Source organism: Emys orbicularis, chromosome 7 (assembly GCF_028017835.1).
Source record: "Emys orbicularis isolate rEmyOrb1 chromosome 7, rEmyOrb1.hap1, whole genome shotgun sequence".
Lineage (NCBI taxonomy): Eukaryota > Metazoa > Chordata > Testudines > Emydidae > Emys > Emys orbicularis.
The window spans coordinates 41,737,321-41,755,883 of record NC_088689.1 but is presented as its reverse complement, the minus strand read 5'-3'; the positions used below and the strand labels follow the sequence as shown (position 1 = coordinate 41,755,883).

The window sequence follows — 18,563 nt, the reverse complement described above, 5'->3', positions numbered from 1 at the left end:
GTGAATAACACTCATCTGTTCTGTGCATCTGTAGATAAATATTGTTCCCTGAAATGTATTGCTGTAAAGTTTAATATATATTTCAGAAATTTGGGTACAGATAGTGTTAGTGTATCTAGATAATTCTTCAGTCTTTTAGCAAAGCACTTACTCTTATTCCTGGAAAAGTGAAATCATGCATATTTTTGCAAAGGAAGTTCATCTGTATCCAGAGCATTTTATTAAAGTTTTTTTAATTTAAAAAAAGTCCAGACTGGATGATTGGGTTCTGGCATTCTCTATATAAATGGTGAGGAAGACTGCATGTGGGATTATAAAACTGTTTGTGGGAATGTGGAGAATGGAAAAACTGAAGACTTTGATAAACAGATGTGAAAGTCACATTAGGGAATGGGAATCCTAGTGCACAAGGCTTTTGCCAGTCCAAAGGTGAGAAAATCAGATGCGAATATCTAGGCTCAAATCATTAAAGGATGTCAGATGTAAATAACACTTTACAGAATCAACAAGGAGTCTGGTGGCACCTTAAAGACTAACAGATTTATTTGGGCATAAGCTTTTGTGGGTAAAAAACCCACTTCTTCAGATGCAACAGAATGCAAATGAGGATGTTGGAGCTTACATTTTAGCTCAAGACAAATTAGGTAATTGTTCAAACCCGGCTGGGAACAGTGCTATTGGGAGGTCAGTTATGATGGCTTTGTAAAGATCTTATAGGAGAAGATGCATTCTCCACTGGAAGGATGCTTGAAGTGTGGCCATGGTTTGAAAAGGCACAAAGATGAGTGTGAGACAAAAGGACCTCTTAAGAATGAAGCTTAGAAAGCGAAATGAAAACAAAGAATGGGGAAAGAGGATGGGTTGGAAAAAGCATAGGCCAGTGAAGTGATTCAAAGGTACAGTGTACATAGTGCAAAACAGTTACATAAATGGTCACGATTGGACTAATAAACACTTTGTGTGATTGAATTGTGGTGCAATACCAGATCTGTGTTGGTAGCTTATATAGTACCTGTCTGTATTGTACATGACTGTGGTATTAGTCTGTCACTCTCATGAGCAGTAAAATTCACCAGCTTCCTGGTCTTAAATATATTAAAAGAATTCCCTGACTTAGTGAGACTTCACCAATGTAAAATGAAAGCAATGTAAATAAGTGAATCAGGTATGGAAAATATCTATTACTGCTCCTACTCCATCTTGATAGTACAGGTTGTTCAGTATTTGGTCATCTACTTTTAAATGGGCTAGGCAGTGTGGCTTCCACTTCCTTTGAGATTCATTGCGAGAGAGATTTTCTTGACTTTATTTCTCCTGCTTCTATTCCTCTTGTTACGCAAATTCTTTTCATGTGGGGTTTACATCCCTCAAATGTATGTAGACTTATATAAATACATTTGAATGTCTTTTTTGTAAACAACAAACTCTTTATCTAGTTTAGCCTTCCATAGGCAGAATTTATGGTCTGGCAAATTATTGGTGAAGAGGAAGAAAATGAACGGATTCTCATTATTTTACTGCTCTCCCTTCACTTAGTGCTCTACCCAGAAGATAGACAATGTGCATTCCTTCTAACTTACTGTCCTTCCCTTAAGACTTTCAGTCTTGGTGTCTTCTAGGTTTTTTCTCTCACTGAAACATTAAAATATTCCAAGTTTTTAATCCTGATCAAGTAATATGTTACAACTAATGTTCTCAAGGCATTTTAAAATGAAATAAACAGAAAATGCAGTTATCTAGTGACACATTCAAGAGATTTGGGTCTGATTTGTTCCCATCCTGGTTTCATCTATAAGCTCAGGTTGCAAGCTAACTCCTGGCTTAGCAAGAGCTCTGTTACACTGTGGCTTCTCAAGGGAGGCTTGGCAAGATGGTGAATACAAAAGGAAGCTTGCAGATTGTGTTGTACTGGGAAAAACTGGCAGAGTAGTAAGAATTCTGCCTCTATTTTCTCTCCTGGATTGAAAATGTCTGGGTGGTCTTGCTCTGGAGATAGCAATAACCGTATGCTTTAGTCTATGCTGAGACTTTTAAAGGTTTCACAGCTCAAGATCTTACAAAAGGCTTCCCTACTACAAGTGTCATGTACTACCATTTCCCTAACATTTATTCTAACTTTTAGAAGAGGCAACAGTGGGTGAGAATCCTACAGTAATATGATAAAAAGCAAGCTCTTCTGGATTAGTGGGTATTAATGCTTGGGGCCTGTCTATGCTATTTTCATCCACCTCACTAGTGAAAACCCCTAGCCTACACCCACTGCACTGGTATAAAATTACTTACACTGGTGCAGATTACCTGGTTTGAAGGCTAGTCAAGTCATACTGGTTCTGTGTTTACACAGAGACGTACACTGGTGTAGCTGCATGCACGCACACAAAAATCCAGTGCAGGGAAGCCTTTGTAATGGCAAACAATGTGACTGCCTCAAATAGACTCTCAACAGCAAGCATCTTAAAGCCTTTTAAAATGCTGTAGTCTGGTATATTTTTAGACTAGAACAATAATTTTAGCCCTTGAAATACTATATGAAGTATGCTAAGAATAGCTAGAGAAACATTTTCACTGGGTTTCATGTGCCAAGGTAGGAGCAGAGCTCTTTATTGGGATAGAAAAGAGGGAAATAACATCACTTCCTGAAAGAATGTGACCAGTAAGTATTTATTCAATGCTCCTCCACAATTCTAGCAATATCAACACTCTTCAGTAACTGAGACTGTATTAATTTCCCCCTCCCCCCCATCAATAATCATTGTTCAGCTACTGCTTGCTGTAGTTTTTTTGTGGGTCAGGGGCTTGATTATTCCACTTGAGTGTCACCTCTGGAGGAGGGACCCATCATCAGTTTAATCCTCTGGTTACTAGGGTGTTTAGTAAATGTTTCAAGTTGTTTGTGAGGAGGTGGATGGAGTTAGGTGTACCTATTGGGTTCTGGGGGCCTCTCCCTCAGCCTAAAGGGAGGAGCTACTGAACCCAGGGCTCAAACAAAGTCAGGAGCAACTAATGACAAAGTGGATCAGGAGTGATGGTCAAAGGTTCAAAATAGAGGATCCAGAAGGGGACACCTAGCAGAGAACCCTGGACAGCATCCACTGCTCCTCAAAGGTGCCTACGGAGCCAGTGGAGGTAGCCCAAAGCAACTCTGCCCAGATACGTGAACCAAGAGAGGAGCAGAAATAGGCCCCATGGTCACTGAGCACCGCGCCATCCAGCATCCTCCTCCTGGTGGAATAGATGGCCACCTTGGCCAGCGCTAGCAGGAGGCTGACAAGGAGGTCTCATGACTTCATGGGGCCATGAATGGGGTGTGCATAAATAAAAGTATGAGGAAAAGTGCAGCCAGAACCGAACGAGACAGCTGTGTAAAAATCAGAAAAGGGGCTGCAATCTGGTTCACTTGAGGTAGATATGTGCCACCAGGGTCTCCCTCATGCCAGAGATGGGACAGGTGTTGGGGAGGGGGGTGGACTGTGCTAAAGAAGTACACACCTATGCTCATGGCTCCATGAAGGAGCTGCCAACTAATATCTCTGGCAGGCCCTAGGACCAGGGTGGAATACTGACTTGCCCACTCAGTATAACATGCAAAACATTGACTATTTAAATGTCACAAAATATCAGTCTGCTGACCTATTCACTTAACTTCTTTCCCTTAAGTTTTGCAGGATCAGGGTCTTTATCCTTACTGCATATGGTAGGAGTCAATCCATCTGGTATACCTTCTAGAAGGAAATATTTTCAGCAGCTTTTAAAAAAAAGGAGATTTTTACCCTCAGGAAAGCCTCTCATTATGCAAAAACAAGGCCCCAACCAATAAAAACAAAAGGTGGGAAAAGTAAAGCTGACAAAAGGAACTCAAGGCCACAGGAGATTATTGAGGTCAGAATCTTGCTAAGATTTTGGCATGGGTGGGATGTGTATGTGGATCACAAGAACACCCAGAGAGCCAAGGAGTGCGAGGTAGTATTTTATTGGACCAAGTTCTGCTGGGGGAAGACACAAGCTTTCCACCTTCACAGAGTTCTTCGGAGTGTTGTGAAGCTCAAAAGCTTGTCCCTGGCCCCTGCGGGCTGCTGCACGGCAGGGGGAGCCAGGGTCTCACCCGCAGCCCGCACTTGGCTCCCCTTGTATCACGCGTATCTCGCCCCTCCCTGGCAATTCGCGCCCCCCAGCTACCCGAGGTCCGCACAGCTCGGCGCCGCCGCCCGCGCCACGCTGGAGCCGGGATGGCGCCCCGCGGAGGCGGTGCGAGATGCCACGTTGCAATGCGGGGAGCAGCCGGCGAATGGCTGTGCCGGCTCCCAGCAGGCAGCGCGCCGTCAGGGGTGGCCTCCCGCGGACACTCGCCCCGCCCCACGCAAGGCCCGCAACTGCGACCGGGCCCAGCGCAGAGTTAGGCCTGGGGCAGCCACCCGCAGCGTAGGAGCCTGAGTCACGCCGACCAATCCCCGCTCGCTCGCGGACGGGGCGGCCAATAAAATGAAACCCTTGGGGCTCACGTGAGTAGAGGGCGGAGCTAGTAAGGCTGGAACGCTCGCTCTGCGGCTGCGGTTCTGGAGGGTGGGCGCTCAGTGCTGGGGCAGCGTGCGTGCGTGGCGGGCGCTACTCCCCCTCCTCTCCCCGGGAGGTGACTGGCTAGGGCTGCAGCGCTCCTGGCTCTCGTGCCGCAGCCAGCCTGCGGGAGCCCCCAGGGCGCGCGGCCCGGACACTCCGTGCGCCTGGGGCTCTGGTATCTGCTCCCGCAGCGCCCCCGCTGTGGCGCGTCTAGTTTCTCTGCCCACGTAGGCGGGGCTGTCGCTTCTGTGTAGCCCCCACGCCGCCCCTCCGGCGGGCCCATCTCTGCTCGTAGCGGGCGCTATTGCTGCCCGGTGACCTCCCCAGCGCCCTGTCCCACGCACACGCCACCCGCGGCTCTGCAGGGGAGGCTGCTGCTGCGCCTGTGCCTCTTGGCTGCTGTTGCTCCTTCCATCTCTACCTTACACCCGTCCGGTGGGGGGAGGGGTCTAGTCCTTGCAGGCAGCTTCCGTGTCCAAGCCTGGGACTGAGATGATGCTGCTGTCTGGGGACAGGGCTTGCTGTGTCATTAGTGCTTCCAGTGCATGTGGGAGTTCCGTGGGGACCCCAGCCCAGGGATCCTGGAGCTGTAGTGGGGTCATTTTGAGCCAGAGTCCAGGGATTGTGGTCTGCCATGGAGCCATCTTCTCTCCTTTCCTCTTGGAGGAGGCGATAGCAGCAGAGCAGGGCATATGGTCCCAGTGCAGCGTCCTGCTGGCGAACAGCTTCTCCCCAGATATTCAGATCCAGGTTCTCTGGGCTGCAGAAAGTAGAAGCAAAGGGAATGGTAAGGGTTTGTTGGGCAAAGATTTGGGGGCCTGCAGCCCGGCTCTGGGGTTCAATCCCCTTTCAAACCAACCGGGATCTCCTGGCACCCTCAGGCAGCATGAAGCCAAGCTCCTTATGATGGTGCCCTGCCCAGAGTTCCAGGACACCTTCTCCAAAGTCTTCACCCGTGCTGAGCAGTGGCATTTCTGTAGGAGTGAAGATGAGCAGGAGCATGGGGCACTCTTGGATGATTTGCGCTATCTGCATTGGTTTGCCTTGCTGGAAATCCCAGACCTCAACTCACCTGGTATAGCTCAAGTAAGCTGTGTGCTGGCTGAGTCATTGAGGAAAGGTGACATGCTGTTTGCCTGTGGTTCCCCTTTTGGTTCATTTTGCCCAGACATTTTCATTAACACTCTTAGTAAAGGGATAGTGAGTAACCTAGCTGGAGAAGGCAATGTCCTTATTCTGACTGATGCTCGTTGCTTGCCTGGCACCGAAGGAGGAGGGGTCTTTGTGTTCTCTGAAGATGGTTTTAACCTAGTTGGAATAATTGTGGCTCCGCTTTGTTGGAAGGCCAATGAGTGGGTTGGATTGACGTTGGTTTGTTCAATTGGCCATATCCTGGAGAATGTCAGGAGTGCCTTGGTTGGGTCTGGAAGTTCTATGAAAACCTGGTGGCCTCATGTGCAATTGGTTGCTAAGCCTGTTGGGAAGATGGCAGTCAGCCCTGGGCTTGCACAGCATCTCCTGTCTGCAGTGGTGTTGGTGGAATGTGGTCAAGTCTGGGGATCTGGAGTGCTGGTCAGTTCAAGGCTAGTGTTGACCTGTCGACATGTGGTGAATGAAGCCTCGGGTGTCTGTGTAAGGGTACAGCACAGCCCTGAAAAGTAAGTCTTGATTCTTGTTTGTTTATCTTTGTTTAATAGTCAGTAAGTAGGACAATGCAATTGACGTGGTAATGCAATAATCTGCAAAGTGCCATACACTGCAGCCTATAGCCTCTTCCTTAAATGACCGCTTTGAAGTTTCTAATAAAACTCTTCTGCATCTCCTAACAAACACTGCCATCCAAATATTTGAGCAACCTGGCAGTTCTGGATAATAGGTGTGAAATGGCCAGCATATTCCATATCAAACACTAACTGACCCAACCACGCGTATACCCAGCATTGATTTGCCATGCCATTCATGGCCCTTTCTGAACCTATACAGTATGGGCCAGGGTCATTGTGCAGCCAGCCTTCAAACCTGGGGCTAATGAGAGGATCCCACATTTTGGATGTGCCAAAGACAGAGAATATCACGCATCACTCACGACTGCCCTTTGACCAGATGTGATGGTCGTCTGAGGCCTCTGCACTTTGCTGATGAGGCTGTTACAACTTAGCTTGGCAACCTCTGCATTTGATAAGGTATCAAACACTTATATCACAATTCTCTGCATCTCTTTTATACATTCTTCCAGAGGTCAAATATGTTCTATGAATTAAAATTACTGTCAGTCTGTCCTTGGTGTTTATCAATATGGTTCTCACCTGATCACATATTTTAGCCTAATGTGTGAAGGGATACTATATTCAAAAATCTACTTGGCTTTACACTTAAAACAATTACACTGTATAGCAAGCAGTGCAAATCTCAAATTTCAGAGAAGCATGCAAGACAAAACTTGCACAGTATGCTATGAACTAACCAAACAAGCCATGTATTAACCTGGAGAAATTTCAGTATTCTGTAAACATCTTGTTGCCAAAGCTCTTTAACTAAAAGCACTTTGGATTAAGAGGAAGTTATCATTTATGTTATGAAGTTCACTTTGGGACTGCAGCGGTGGGAAGGTTCAAAATTGAAGACTCCCCGGCTAATACCTTATTCATGGGCCCCCAGGCAGATTGCTACTGAAAGAGTGAGCATCTCTAGAACCCTGTGCAGATACAAAATTTGTATCCGCATCTCATCTGCAGACCATGTTTGTGGATATCCAGATTTTCAGGGCTCTAAGCATCTCCTGTCCCTCTCTAGTACCTCCAACACCCAATTTGGGAGTAGCATAGATGGCCTGTAGGGAAAACCGCCTAGAGGTGCAACTAGAGGGTGGGAGGGGAATCAAACTCAGATGTAGGGAAGAATGAGGCTGCAGTCCTCAAAACTACAAGAGAGCTTCTGCAAACCCCCTGTGGTAGAGAAGGTGAGTTATTTAGAATGTCTGTACAAAAGTGACTCTCCTGATAGATTTGCATGCAACTTTTTAGGCTTTGTTCTGAATCAAGCTCCTGTTGTAGTCAGTATGTCAGTAATAGTGATCGCTGCTTGGACTATTAACACGTGTCTGACTGGGAGTCAGTCCAAGATCAGAGGCTCACTCTGAAGAGTTTCCGTTCTCTGACCAGGTCCCTATCTCGTGGTCATACCTGTTGCAGATGGCATTCTTAATATCCCTTTTTTGTCTTATTTTTCTAATCCAAGAAGGCAGACTCTCTGCTAGTGTGACTCTAAGTTGAATTTTATGTCTTATCCTGTTGAGTGATGCATTCCTTCCCCTGCTTCCTGTTCTAAATGTTTCTTCGTGCATCTGGGGTGCAGTCTCAGGTAGGTGACGTTCCAGGGTGCTGGATCTAAGGACGCTTTGTCAGGTGGTTTAAAACGATCCCTTCCCTGTTGCCTTCAAAAGAGCTTTACTATTTTCAGTGCAACCTAATGCCATTGCGTCCCACCTGATAACCAGTGCAAGGGATACAGGGGACTGCCTCAGCACTTCTAAAGAGGAGCTGAGGCAGCAGCAGTAAAAGAATCTGAAGCTCAGCTCAGAACTGAGGACACTGGGCAGGAGACAGTCGGGTATGTGGATGTGGTACTGGGACAAGTAGGGGACCACATGGATTGCTGAGGTGATGGGATGTGTCACACATGGGGCATTTAATCTGCTTGGACCAGCTTTGTTTTACCTACACCATATTGGTATATGAGGATTTCTTGGGATTGTGTGACACTGATAAGTGTTGGAGAGTTAAATCCTGCTTCCTTGCGAGTGAACTTTGCCACAAAATGGCTGAAGTCAGTTAATTTGGAGGCCTGAACCTGATGTACAACATCTTACTAGATTTGGAGTCTGTATTCCTTTCCAAAACTATCATTTTCAGACTTATACTGAAAAACTCTGTTTGTATTTGCTCTTAGGGGCTGTGTCCTTAAAGGGAAAGCGGTGTTTACTACAAACGATGATTCTCCCTATGACATAGCAGTGGTAGAACTAGAAGAAAGCTTACTCTGTTTTGCAAAACCTGTTTTAGCTACCAAGTTTGGTGCAGGTAACTATTCTTCTATTTACTGTCCTGCTTGTAGCTTCACTGGTCATGGGTTGGATATCTCACTGGTAACTCAAACTCCAAGGGCCTGAATCCTCATCTGGAGAAGTGAAAGCTCAAAGAGCTGTGTGATTATGATTGTCTGGTTATGCTCACCTTTAGAACAAGACTTGCAGTTGCACCCAAGGCCAAGACTTGTGCTACAGTACTAAGGGAAGTGCTGCACTTGACACCTTCATTCAATGGTAGGAAGAGGTGGTACCCTGCAAGATGGCAAGCAAGACATTTAACAAATGTCCCCTCTTCTTTGGCTGGTCAAGTGACAGATCAAAAGACTGGGTTATGTTTTAAAGTTAGTGGCCTGGGCAGCATTCCCTCCAAGTAAACCACTTTCCGGTGTCCAAAACTGTGAGTGCTATCACTAAGCATAGTGTGCTGCATCCTCACATGCAGTCATTATGTTACTGGGTTCAAGCCCTGTAAAGTGCAAAGCAGAGGAAGAGAACACAGATGTGACATACTTGATCTTCACTAAAGATTTGGTAAGATACCATAGCAAATGTTTGCATCCACTTCTAGCTTGGATATGTATGCTGTCACGTGACCTGAAAACTGGCTGAAGGACAGTAAACAATAGAAGTTGTGGAGAGCGCATGTCTTATAGTTTACGGTAGAGATCAGTTTTACATCTGCAGGGCAGTGAAAACTTTCGTGTCTTGCCCACAGCATGGTGATGCGCTGTATACTACTGGAAGCAATTGATAGTATAATGTTAGTGTAGCAATCTGGAATAAACTGTGAAAACAAACATGAACAGAAGAATAATAAAACGGGATCTAGGACAGTTACAAATCTGGACAGAAAATAAGAACTACAGATGTCCTTGCTGTGGCTGGTGGGGGAGATTTTCAAAGTTACAGATGGCAGTTAAGCACCTAATTGCCATTTGTGCTCTCGAAAATTTTCACCAGTGACTCTTCAAGTGTGGCTGACACCTCATTAGACAACAAACATTCTACTTCCAGATCATATTCTGCATTCTTTTTCCTGACTTCTTCCATTACATGTAACAATTGTCTTAGAGCTCATCCACTCCTGCTGCTTATTTACTACATGAATTCACCTTTTTATTTACCTCCCCTCCCCTGAACCACCTGATTCTTGCTGCTGTTTGTCTCCTCCATGCAGGAGAAGAAGTGAGTGTTGTTGGCTTTGGTGTGTTCGGCCAGAGCTGCGGCCCATCAGTGACATCAGGAATCTTGTCAGCTGTGATCACGGTGGATGACAAGCCAGTGATGCTTCAGACAACCTGTGCAATTCATGGTGGCTCGAGTGGGGGGGCCCTCTTCTCTACAAACAGCGGAAAGCTCCTTGGTAAATAATATGTTTCATCTCAGTTTATCTCCCTTCCCCTCACCCCACCCCAAATGAGGGGAATGGCCAGTCATGTAATGAATCATCACGGCTGGATGCTGTTAGGGGCTTTCTCTGTTCCCCTGATCTCCCCGTTCAGGAGAGAGCTTTTTTCTTTTACAAAGATTATACACATTATGGCCACCATCACAGAAAAGGTAGGACAAGGGGGTGATACTCGAAGCTTCTGTAATGCTTTCCATTTTAGGGTTTCAGAATGTCACAAAAATTAACCCTCACAATGCACATTTAGTGTAAGATTATTTCCTTCTTACCAATGGGAAGACTGAGATACAGATTGTCATGTAGGTCACACATACACTCAACAGAGGTAGGAATAGAATCTGGGGCTCCTGATTCCCAGTCTTGTTTTACCCACTAGATGATACTTTGTCACTTGAACTGGATACTCCCCTTTCATTGTGACTAGCTGAAACCTTTCTTATCAAGGGCCTAAGCAAGTTAATACACTCCGTTGAAAACATAGTTGAAATCCTGGGTCTGGTAACCAGGAAAAAGATTTTTGGGGGTCTCTTGTTGTTATCTCTTTGTGCATATCTCAAATTATACAGTTCAATACATTTGGTAGCCTTTAATGAAAGAGCTTGCATAGGACATTTTCACTGCATTTTCAGAGTAGGTGGGGGCAGGGGACTGTCCAAGGCTGGAATAGCTACTGAAGTTCCAAGCCAGGACTGGGGAATGCTAGTACAGTTGTACTGGAAGAACTGCATGGATCCTGCCTGCACTGAGTTGGACTACATAACTATTCCTCTCATCCTCCACATCCTGAGGTTGCAATCTAGTAAAGCATGTGCTTAACTATAAGCATTTGAATACTTCTGTTGCGTAGGACTACTTACATCAAGTACTGAAGTGCTTTGCTGGAATGGGGCCTAAAATTGCCAGTCAGTCTCCCCACAAGAGGGGGGGAAATCAGGTGTGTTTGTTTTTTGTTTTTGTTTTTTTTTAAATATATCCTGTTTAATCAGTGTAGAGTCCATCAGAAAGGGTCTTGCAGGGCTGTTTGAAGTGCTGATGGCATGTGCTGGCCAATGAGATGGAGCTAGGAGATCCTTCCCTGTATACTGTTATAACCACAAAACTCAATAGCAAATTGTTGCTGCTGTGGGATACCTGATTCTTTAGTATGACTATTTTATCAGTAGAAAGTGTGTATTCTGTCAAGGGCATGGTTCAGTACTTGTATCCTTTTTGTGTTCGCAATTCCCTTTTGGAAGCTAGAAAACAGAACGCTCTTTTCCCCTCAGTTATGTCCTCTTCAGAATGACAAGCTTCTCTTATGAGGACACTACACTAGGACTTATACGAACTGGGCTCTATCCCCAGTTCTGCTATTGATTAAAATGTGTAGCATTTATGCTAAGGAACTTAAATATCTGTCTGTTTTCCCCATCTGAAAAAACGAAGTTAAAATACCTACCCACCTTTGCAAAGTTCTTTCAGATGGTGCAGGTGTAAATAGCTATTTAAATGCTAACCATTATTATTTATCCTTCTTTGTATTTTGGAGTTTGAAATCTTACTCTGGCCTTTCTTTCTTTGCACTGATGGCCTAGATTTGGGGAGTAAGGTTGTCTGTGCTTGATACAAAGGAGCAAAGGACACGTTCTGCTTCTGTCTAGGTCCTGCAATCTATCCATTGTATGGAGACATGTTTTTAATGCTTAACTTCTTAAGCTACCAGAAAGTTCACAAACTCTGTCTCCTTTTTATTCTTCCCCCCACATACAGGGATTGTTGCTAGCAACACAAAGGACAACAGTGTAGGAGCTACATACCCTCACCTGAACTATAGTGTTCCCATCACAGTTCTACAGCCAGCAGTCTTGGAATACAGCCGTACTGGAGACCTGCATGGTTTCCAGGAGCTGAACAGGGCCAACGACAGAATCAGACTAGTGTGGCGGCTCCAAAGAAAGACCACAGAGGTACCACACTGCAAGCTATGAGGCTGCCCATCTCGGAGAAGAAAGGTAGAGCTCTCCTGTGAGCAGGATGTTCTAGGGGGAGGGTGACTTCACACAATTCAATGTTGCATAATCTGTAGCTATGTCGAATTTCCCCTAAATTGTCCACGGTCTACCTGAAGGTATGGTGTCTCTGGGGCTGACCAGCTTTCCTGAAATCAGTGATGTTAACATTGGCTCTGCCCAGTACAACAGCTGCTCATCTTTTGCTTTCACTCAGTTCAGCCAGAACCAATCAGAGTAGAACTATAGAAATGAACTGTAATGATTCCATGGGTCCCTGACCAGGCTGCATACTCTGCATTAGGTTAGTTCCCTGGATGATGGCATGCTCCTCTCCATCATTCCTGGAAGTGCTGTCCCCAGGAGTGCAATTCCCTTCAGCTGGAGACACTGACTGGCTATTCATTATTTGGATGTGCTGATGAGGCAAGAATAACTAATATGTATGGCCAGGCAATCACTAAAGGGTGGTGACTTTCTGGAAGTACTTAGTGTCAGCAGGAGGGAGGTGAATGGCTCAGGATGCTGATGGTGCAAGGAACATAACTAGGCGTCAAGGGGTTTTTTGGTTTTGTTTTTTGTCCCTCCTCCCCCCAATAACAAAATTGAAGCTATGGGATTGTATTGTGTGAGACGTCTAAAATTCTATCTGGATGTAGCACTAACACAGATGGGAATAATCCTACAGTGGCAGAGGATCATCTGATGAGACTCTTCCATCTTTAATGTCTTCAGCTGTCGGTGAGAGAATTTGTAGTTTAGAGCACTTGTGTGTATTAGAGGCCCACAGGTGTCCTACGGATTAGCTAATCCTACACCATCTCTTATTGTTCAGCTCCTTCAGTGTTTTGGCAGTGAGTTATTTGGGGGTAGAGATGTTTTCTCTGTCTATTCAAGTCTGGTTTTAACTGCAGACTGGAGTACTGGAAGGGAAATCAAGACTATTGCCCTGAAGAAAAGGCAAACATCAGGTCTAAATGTGAATGCATTTACCTTACACATTTCTACCATCTTCCTTTTCTCTTTTGCTACTTAAAATAAACTGTTGGTAAAGATTATGTTCAGACAAGAATTTTCAGTCTCTGGAAGTGTTCTCCTGTTCATGCCATTACTTCCTATTACTGAAACTGATGCTACAAGTGTTGTTGTACCCCAAGGTGGACCAAAGCTACAAATTTTGGGAATGTCTGCATCTGGGGCTTTGAATCTGGTGGGGCCAGTTACTGGCAAAAGACTCCTCCAGATACAGCACTGATTCTTCCCTGTGGAAGTATGCAGAAGGAGAGTGCACATTGTAGAACACAGCTTTACTAATAGGGAGGGACTTCATGGTATTTGATCAAGTTTGCCCTATAATGTAATACACAAACAAGCCTGAACTAAGCATGTCTCCAAACACAGTGGAAACTTGTAGTGCCAAACTCCAATTTCATTTCTGCTCTCCAAGCTTTTATTTCTAAGAGCTAAATAATCTTGCCCAGAGATTAAATGCCTCCTATGTCCACTGGGTGCCACTCATACTTCCCCACCTGCAGTGGGGACAAGATTTAGCAGCTTATCCTGATGCCAGTACTCTGTGTGTGTGTGTGTGTGTGTGTGTGTGTGTGTGTGTGAAGGGTACCCCTACTCGCAGTAGAAATCCTGCTTGCGGTTGCACTGGTACAACTGTCTGATTTGTGCATGACAGCAGGACCCTATTTCCTGATTAAACACACAAGAATGTGAACTTGGCCACTAGTGATCTATTAGAAACTGAGCAAATTCATCAAATATGATGTCTTAGAGGAGAGAGCCTCCGGCTGGCCTGATGAAGTGAAGCGTGCTCTTATGACCAACCCTCTATTCAAAGGCACTGGAGTAAAACTATTGAAGACTTTGACACTGGAGATGGGCCTGAGGTTCTTAGTTTGGATCTGGTTACAAAGTTCATGACTGTTCAGATCCAGGGTTTATGCTTCTAATTAAAGCAGTGTACACACTCATGGGAGGGAGGGAATGCGTTGAAGTGTCTGATATAAAGGCTGGAAAGTCTGCACTGCAGAACCATTGTCTCTTGTCATTGCTGTGTCTGAAGTGTATTAGCAGAGTTCAGTTATTTGGCTTATGATTGCAGCAAAACCTTTTCCAGTTGGGGGTGGTTGTTGTCAGTGGATAGTATCTCTGACCTCATCTGATTCTCCCCCCCACCTCCCCCCACTAGGCAGGTAGCAGGGGCTGTGCATACAACAAAGTTGTTTGGAAGCAGACAGCTGCTTGTTAACTTATGATGAAATAAAGCTGGGTCATGCCAGCTGTTCCTACTGACTTCATGTACTACACAGTGGTGCGCACTCTGCAGTTGATTGTCTATGCAACTCTTAACTTTGGTTGCACAGGTTGGCCTAAGGTAATGAGGCAGCAGGAAGCTGTATATTCTTGTAGAATCCTTCCTCTCCTCTTCCAGATTGTGTACTGTAGATCATCTGCCTGAAAGAAAAGGGGCAGCTTCCTATGATATCACTCATTGCTGACACTCCATGACACTCCACTCCAATCTGAATTATCTGCTTGTGGGGATGTAGACAGATGGGTGTAAAAGCAATACTGAATCTATTCCTGTGATGCAGCTGGACTAAATTGGCTGCTTTTGTGGCTAGGTCCTATAGCAAGTTCGTATGCAGCCCGTTTATCTCTCAGCCTCCTGGAGTCACCTTGAGAAATATCCACTTGGGGCTTGATAGCCCTTAAGAAATGAAGACCTTAGTGTACAGCTGTTTTTTTTGGCAGTTCATAAATGATCTGGTTTTTCTGTCACTTGAGCAATAAATATCTGACTTCAGCTCATTCTTCCTCTGTCATGCAGAAGAGGAATGAGTTTGTTTAAACAACAAATGTTCCTGGAGAAAAAAGGAATGTTCCTGAGCAGCATAGATGGCCTAGCCCTAGGCAGTCCTTTAAATCTTTCACAAGCAGAGAAGGGTAGATGCTGTCCAACCACAATGCTGGAGAGATTTGCATGCCTGAAAATAAAATCTGGACATTGCTTGCAATGTTCTTTTGATTTAATGAGCATTAACTTGCATTCATTCAGCAGTCTCTGGTTGTAAAGTGGTTCTTGGCTGGGACAGTTATCATACGGTTACTGTACAGTTTGTGTAACCGTATGCCTGACTTAATTGCTTGGACAAATCAGGTAGTTAATAGAATCATAGGACTGGAAAGGACATCAAGAGGTCTTCTAGTTCAGTCCCCTACACCCAAGGCAGGACTAAGACAATCCCTGACACGTGTTTGTCTAACCTGCTCTTAAAAATCCCCAATGATGGAGATTCCGCAACCTCCCTGGGTAATTTATTCCAGCGCTTAACTATCCTGACAGCTAGGAAGTTTTTCCTAATGTCCAACATAAACTGCCCTTGCTGCAATTTAAGCCCACTGCTTCTTGTGCTATCCTCAGAGGTTAGAGAACAAGTTTTGTCCCTCCTCTTGTAACAACCCTTTATTTACTTTGAAAACTGTTATGTCCCCCCTCCGTTTTCTCTTCTCCAGACTAAACAAACCCAATTTTTTCAGTATTCCCTCATAGGTTTTCTAGGACTTTCTCCCATTTGTCCACCTCTTTCCTGAAATGTGGTGCCCAGAATTGGATGCAATACTCCAGTTGAAGCCTAATCAGCACAGAGTAGTGGCATAATTACTTCTCGTGTCTTGCTTACAACACTCCTGATAATAAATCCCAGAATGATGTTTGCTTTTTTTTTTTTTTTTTTTTTTGCGCGCAACATTGTTACACTGTTCACACACACTTAGCTTGTGTTCCACTATGACCCCCAGATCTCTTTCTGCAGTACTCCTTTCTAGGCAGTCATTTCCCATTTTGTATATGTGCACCTGATTGTTCCTTCTTAAGCGGAGTATTTTGCATTTGTCCTTGAGTTTCATCTGTTCTTCAGACCATTTCTCCAGTTTGTCCAGGTCATTTTGAATTTTAATCCTATCCTCCAAAGCACTTGCAACCCCTCCCAGTTTGGTATCGTCCACAGACTTTATAAGTGTACTCTCTATGCCATTATCTAAATCATTGATGAAGATATTGAATAGAACTGGACCTAGAACTTATCCCTGCGGGACCCCACTCGATATGCCCTTTCAGCTTGACTGTGAACCACCGATAACTACTTTCAACCTTTTATGCACCCACCTTATAGTAGCTCTATCTAGTTTGTTTATGAGAAGGACATGCGAGACAGTATCAAAAGCCTTACTAAAATCAAGGTAATAGTACATTCAGCTGTATCTAGTCATTTGTGGTAATTGCAGGCCACTGCATGCCTCAAGCGAGTGCGAACTGGGTTCCTATTGCTTCTCTGTACTGGATTTAATTTGTATTCCTTGAGCCTCTGGGTGCAGAGGCCTGGAATGGCAGATGCTTGGTCTTGGATTGATCAACTCTGGCACTTCTGGGTTCCAGAGGAGTTCTACTCAGTCCCCTTCAGGCAGAAGGATTAGTGGGGAGAGGGGGCTCAGGGAGGCTATTTGAGTGTGGGGTTGGTTTTTTTTGGAGAGGGAGAGAGAATGTTGGGCCTTGACTATTACTGAGAAAAACGGAACTAGACAGTGGAAGACTCATATCCTTGAAATCCAAAAAAGATTTGTAAAGATTTTTTTCTTCTCAGAAGCGGTAAAATAAAATTCCTTTCTAATCAATTTGTCTTCTATTTACTAAGCAATCTTTAAACCTTCTCTTCTTCACCCTGGTTCCCTCTGCTACCCAAAATCTTGAACTAAATACAACTTCTCTTGCACTATTGAAATAAGCAAAGCTTTTCCGTAGTACTGCACAATTCCTAACGTTTACAGTTAGGCACTGAGTTGTTTCCAATCCCAATGTAGTTTTAAGGTCTTGTAGTTTAAGTTGCTTGTGTTCCTCTCTACAAGAGATACTCTCTTTAAAAAGGAAGTCTTCTCTAGCCCCATCTCTCCCTTCCCTAAGAAGGAAGGGTAATTGGTTTTTGCATGCTGATGGGTATGCATACATAGTCACCAGTACCATTTGCTGCCTTTAATTCAGAGAAGGGAAATCTAAATCGAAGTCAAAATTTATTTTTTAACTAGGTTTCCTTACAACCTCCACGTATTGAAATGTCAGGTGCATCCCTTTCAGCATGATTTATGTTACTTTGTCTCTTATAATCCTAGAAACTAACACCATCACTGTCCTGTTCCTGTAGACTAGACTTTTTTTTCCCCTCATATCTTTTGAATTTGTACTTTCCAGTGTCCATCTCCTAGAAGGTGCACATCTTTATGCAGGTACAGGAGCTCTGGATTTTGTGAATCATTCCGGATCCCCTGCTACTCAATTCCAACAACACTCTCTCTCCAGGCTGAAAAGAGGTCCACGTATCCTATCACTTCTATCCAATAACATTTCCAGTGTGACCTTTTCTGAAGCCAACAGACACATCAGAATACCTCAGATCCACACACTGAGGTGCAGGGAGGAACAGCTGGGTTGTGGCACTGTAGTGTTTCAAGCTTCCTGGTTCATATAGCTCTGTTCCTGCTGTTTCTTCTGGCTCTAACGCACAAGCTGTGTCCCTAGCATCCACATTTACTTGCTGGCTGGAGCCAAAGATGGTACCTAAATGGCTGGGCAAACGCAGCCCTGACCGAGAGCTCTGGAAAACCCCTCTTCCAGTGTTCACCTGGCTCTGCCCCCTTTGTACAATCTTTGAGTGCCGGTGGGATGCTATGGGTGTGGCAGTGGCGATAGAGTCCATAAATGTGTATCTGTTCCAGGTGTAGGAGAACTTTTTGTTTAGCTGAACTATGGTGAAGGCTTATCCTCTGTAGGGCAGATGGGACAGCCCTGACCTTCTCCCATGTTAGCTTTGCACCACTCTCCATGCTGACTGCACAGCAGCTACATGTGATCTACACAAGTGTAACTAAGAAGAAGGTCCATATGCTAAAGAGCAGTCCTGACATTAGTCACTAGAGGGCAGCACATTACCCACCTGCAGGGACATCATGATTGGATTGCATCAACTTTACTGCAGCTCTGCTGGCACCAAGTGGTTGCAAAGCAGCTATGGTGTAAGGAATCTCCCTGGCAGGGGCAGAGCTAGAATCACTGGTGAACGATGGCCCTTGGACTGCTCTAACCTTCTGTAGGTGCCAAAAAAACCACACCCTTGCTAGGCTGGGGTTTGGTACGGGCTGAAATGCACACACCACCTCTCCTCTCCGATGCATACACATGTCACACCTCACACTGTCCATAGGCAGAGTCTTGAATGACCTGGTCTAAGCACTGCTGACTTTAAAAGTGCCTCTTGAAAGTGAATTGGCATGCTGGTGGGCAAGCATCTGATCATCAAGTCCTGGCTGGGAGCACAGGGCTTACGTGGGTACAGAGACAGGGAGAATGACAATTTCCTGCAAAATCCTGGATGAACTTAATTAAATAAAGTTATACCCTGTTGAATTAGGTTTAATACCTTTGGAGGGCCATTGTATTCAGCATGAACTTGTGTATATGTTA

At 44.9% G+C, this 18,563-nt stretch overlaps 1 protein-coding gene across 3 annotated transcripts in view; it reads left to right on the top strand.

The window, feature by feature from the left end:
• The first annotated feature begins 5,019 nt into the window (after positions 1-5,019).
• Positions 5,020-18,563, top strand: part of TYSND1 (trypsin like peroxisomal matrix peptidase 1) — a 32,849-nt gene continuing 19,305 nt past the window's right edge. For 2 of the 3 annotated variants that reach the window (XM_065407798.1, XM_065407799.1), the window contains exons 1-4: positions 5,020-6,212; positions 8,503-8,633; positions 9,819-10,004; positions 11,799-12,040. In XM_065407798.1, the coding sequence (XP_065263870.1) occupies positions 5,047-6,212; positions 8,503-8,633; positions 9,819-10,004; positions 11,799-12,016 (1,701 nt within the window). In that variant the 5' untranslated portion in view covers positions 5,020-5,046 and the 3' untranslated portion in view covers positions 12,017-12,040. The remainder of the gene's footprint in view (positions 6,213-8,502; positions 8,634-9,818; positions 10,005-11,798; positions 12,041-18,563) is intronic. The other variant, XM_065407800.1, reaches the window with a different exon arrangement.